Source organism: Aphis gossypii, chromosome 1, assembly GCF_020184175.1.
Source record: "Aphis gossypii isolate Hap1 chromosome 1, ASM2018417v2, whole genome shotgun sequence".
Taxonomy (NCBI): Eukaryota; Metazoa; Arthropoda; class Insecta; order Hemiptera; family Aphididae; genus Aphis; species Aphis gossypii.
In genome coordinates, this window is record NC_065530.1 from 88834615 (window position 1) to 88838636 (window position 4022).

At 25.9% G+C, this 4022-nt stretch overlaps 1 protein-coding gene across 1 annotated transcript; it reads right to left on the reverse strand.

Annotated features, from left to right (window-relative positions):
- Positions 1-469: 469 nt before the first annotated feature.
- LOC114127457 (protein NDUFAF4 homolog) lies at positions 470-3547 on the reverse strand. The gene is made up of 5 exons (XM_027991699.2): positions 3367-3547; positions 3109-3278; positions 2967-3055; positions 2662-2878; positions 470-832 (listed from the first exon to the last, which is right to left on the reverse strand). Exons 2-5 carry the CDS (start codon positions 3251-3253, stop codon positions 666-668), a joined length of 618 nt encoding a protein of 205 aa, XP_027847500.1. The 5' UTR covers positions 3254-3278; positions 3367-3547; the 3' UTR covers positions 470-665.
- Positions 3548-4022: the final 475 nt, after the last annotated feature.

Below are 4022 nucleotides of genomic sequence, written 5' to 3' on the forward strand. Positions count from 1 at the left end.
CCAATATAGTTAAAATGTGTAAATGTCAAAGATTTTGGGAAAATGTATCTATAAGGATAACCATTGGATCTACATAGAGAAAAAATGATTCTGTATGTATCTAATGAATTATTGATTCATGGACAGTTTTCTATGACAGCTATGAATATTACAACCAATAATACATGGCCTACGATAATAAATTAGAATACTTTTCTCAAAATGTTGACTAATAACAATTTAATATTTAATCAGTGCCTAAATAATTAGTTTTAAAGTTTAGATGAGTAAATTAAAGTGTAACAGTGGTATTCTACAAAATATGAATCCACTTCTTTGATCATCAAAACTTTAAATTTAGTAAAACATTGTAGATAATGATGATCATCTGTAATTAGTAATTACATAGAACAGTAAATAATGTAATTATAATCTATATAATAATATACTATGTATCCCGAGATACACTATAAAAGTATAAAATGCTTCATTTGTAACATGATATTATGTCATGCAGTACTCTCTTCAGTAATGCATAATACTTTTCATTTTATTAAAAAATATATAACATGAGAATCAGCATAGAACAATAAAGTACTTTTATCATCAAACTTAATAATTTTTACAACAGAGAAATTATATTATGTGATAATAGGCACCTGACTAACAATATTCTTTAGTGCATTTTAATCTTTACCAATCTGTTTTCGTTCCTCCTGATATTTATCTATTTCTAAGTTCTCTCTAATCTTGTCGATTGCACTACTAATGAAAAATTTACTTTTTGTCTTCTTTTCCATCATTTTTTCAGGAACATACATATCAAATACCCTATAGTATTTTAGTATATTATCTGTAAAAAAAAAATAAAACAATTAGTAAACCAAACATATTATAGCCATAACTCGTAATGTACGTAATATAAAATATTACGATAATATTAAGCAAGTTATTAAGTATTTGTATGTTTCATAAAATGTATGATTATTGTATCAAAACATGAACAAAGATATTTTTATGAACATGAGCTATTGATTATTATTATTAATTTTTAATAATAATTAAAATACATATCACTTTAAACTTATTTTTACACTATATGCATTTATAAATATTTTAACTATGTTTTTTTTCAATTAAATCGAGTATGAGGTACTCATAGTTACATGTAGTAACATTTAAAGATTTAAAAAGGTACAAAGACAATTTAAAAGTCTACGATTTTTCAATAAATTCTTAGTAATGAGAAAAATCTAAATTAATAAATTTGCGACTCGTCGCTTGCGCATATGCAGTAGAGGTCACATAACCCGCGACTCGTCGCTAATGTGTGCATCATCGACATTATATGTAATCTAAATATTATGGCTCTATCCATTGTATATGATCTAAATTAATCATGCATTATGCTGTTATTTATGTCTTAAAAATCATTGTTATCTCCAAATGGGTGGATAATAATGATAAAAATAATTATTGTGTGAATTTAATGAGATAGTTTAGAATGTTTAGATCTATTACAGTAATTTCTACTCATTTTAATTATAAGTTATGACCTAAGATATCATCATTGCTTAAATAATATAAATGTTAAAATTCACATAAAAAATGTCCCAAAATATTTTATGTGCATTAGAATATATAAGAAATTTCAACTACTACAGGATATCTTGCATAATATTTTAATATTAATAAGTTTTTCATTTAACTAATATGAATAATAAATTAATTCATTGATACAAGTTTTGAGTAAAATGCATAGAATCATAGACTAAGAACACTTATGATTAACAATTATGTGATTTTAAGACCTTATAAGAAAAATTAATAATTTAGAAACAATAGATGTTTTGCTAAAATAATTAAACAATAAGAATGGGTCATTGTTTTCTATGTCTGTTGTCAAATTTTCCTACATAGCATTAAACATAATATTATACAGTAAGTCCTTGTTTAACAACAAGGTAAACACAACATTAACCGAAAAAATGTTAATCAAAACACTTTTTTCATATACTTTATTATATTGGGTGTCTACCAATAATTAACAAGTATGTACATACTAATTATAACCAATTTTTTAGCATACATTTTAATAGTTTGGGCGGTAGTTGGTGTAGAATAATGATTAGCAATGTCCACTACTTGCTCAATGGATTCAAAATGTTTTATAATTTCAATTTTAATAGAAAAAGTTATAGTTATCAGATTTTTTTTTAACATTTTGACCAAAATAGTTGAGCCTGGGTGTTTTGTTGCCACATTGATTATAGATTAACAAGTATGTAACAATAAAATAATACATAATAGTACTATTATGTAGGTATAAAAAATGTTGTCAAACAACTGACTATCAAAAAAATGAAAAATGATTAGAATACATACTACCCAAAATAAATAAAAACAGTACCTATGTATGGTAAGTATGTAAATAAAAACAATAGCAGTATTATCTAAAAAAGGTTAAGGAAATTTTTGTAATGGCTTATAACAAAAATATATATAAATAGGTACATATAACAAAAATTTGATGAACATAAGTATTATAAGCGAAGTTTTACTAAAACCAAGTTAAACAAAATACAAGACACAAGAACTTTAACTTTTACGAGGCAATAATGAAACAAAATTAAATGAGGCGACGTTAAACGAGGACTTACTATATGCATAATATATACACACCCATTAATTTCTTATCAATTTTAACTCGATCAGCTAGAGCTTGTGATGTGTAAATTTGTTTGTCTTTATAATGATCAGCTATACATTCAGTAATTTGTGTAAGTGTATACCGTCCTGGTGGAACATTTTCTGGTTCTTCACATGAGAATGGTGAATTAAATTCTTGCATTCGATTTTGTGGTAACTTGATTTTAGATTGTGGGTATACATCGGGTAACTAAAAAATAAAATATATTATATTATATATTAATTATATTTTATCAAAATATAAAAATAATTAAATATGTTATACAAAATATACTTACATCACCTTTAGATGTGACATAAACACTTTCTAAATTTTTTCCAAGAGTTGAATTTTTGTTCTTTAGCTCTTCCTTTAATTGTGGATCATCTAAAAACAACAAACATTAAACATGTACACACGCAATAACAAATGAAAATTACTATCAAGGAGGTATTTCAGACGCTCAGCATCTGCTTTATGCAGTGGCGCTGGTATAGGTTTATCTTTGTTTATAACTCGTTCTGTCCGTTCGATTACGTTAAACCTTCGCATATGCTTTGTAAAACGAGATCCAGCTACTCCCATAATAGTTAATTCAAATAGTAATAAGCTATAACATACAATAGGTAAAAAAACAAATTAAGCCAACGTTTTAAAATATAATAAAAGACTTATTTCGTAGAATAGAGAATGCATACTGTTTATTTTCTTTTGGCACACCGCTGTAGTAGTAAATTTAAATCTTGTCAAACTAAACACTACTTTGAGTAGGTAATAATCTAATAAAATAACGATAATACTTCAACGAAAAATGTCCTGCTTTTAAAATTTGAATTATTGCATTTTAATATGTAACCTTAAACTGGCATTGATTAATAATGATAATGCCGATGATAATGATGTTATCAGCACGGATAGGTTGTCCGTGGTTATCAGTATTGAGAATGGTTATATAATCGCAAAGACCGTAGTAACCACAAATATTTATAATGATAATGATTATACTTAAGCTAACCCAAAAATTATTGGTAGATGGCGTTGATGTAATAATAATAGTTTCCATCAAGAATCCCTTGTTTCTTGTATACCTGTACGTAACCAGCACAGAGAAATAATAATATATCTATAATAACCTACTGTTTGAATTTTAGGTTCACTGTGGTTCACTTTGCATTGTAATATTATATTATACTACACTGAAAACTTTGCTCGTTTGCTAGTCGATTATTTAGGTTTGTACATAGTAGTAGAGTAGTTAAATCAAGTATACTTATTTATTAATAGCTGAATTACCTGTCGTTGCCGGGTGTAAATATAAAAATGTAAGTAATCTACATATGTAGGTAATGTATGT

What these genes read in the sequence shown, in the direction of transcription:
- LOC114127457 (XM_027991699.2), bottom strand. Translation starts at nt 3,253, where the DNA reads ATGGGAGTAGCTGGATCTCGTTTTACAAAGCATATGCGAAGGTTTAAC. An exon ending in TCTGAAATACCTCCTTGATA is followed by an intron (nt 3,056 to 3,108) that starts GTAATTTTCATT and finishes TGTTGTTTTTAG; the next exon opens with ATGATCCACAATTAAAGGAA. An exon ending in ATGTCACATCTAAAGGTGAT is followed by an intron (nt 2,879 to 2,966) that starts GTAAGTATATTT and finishes TTTATTTTTTAG; the next exon opens with TTACCCGATGTATACCCACA.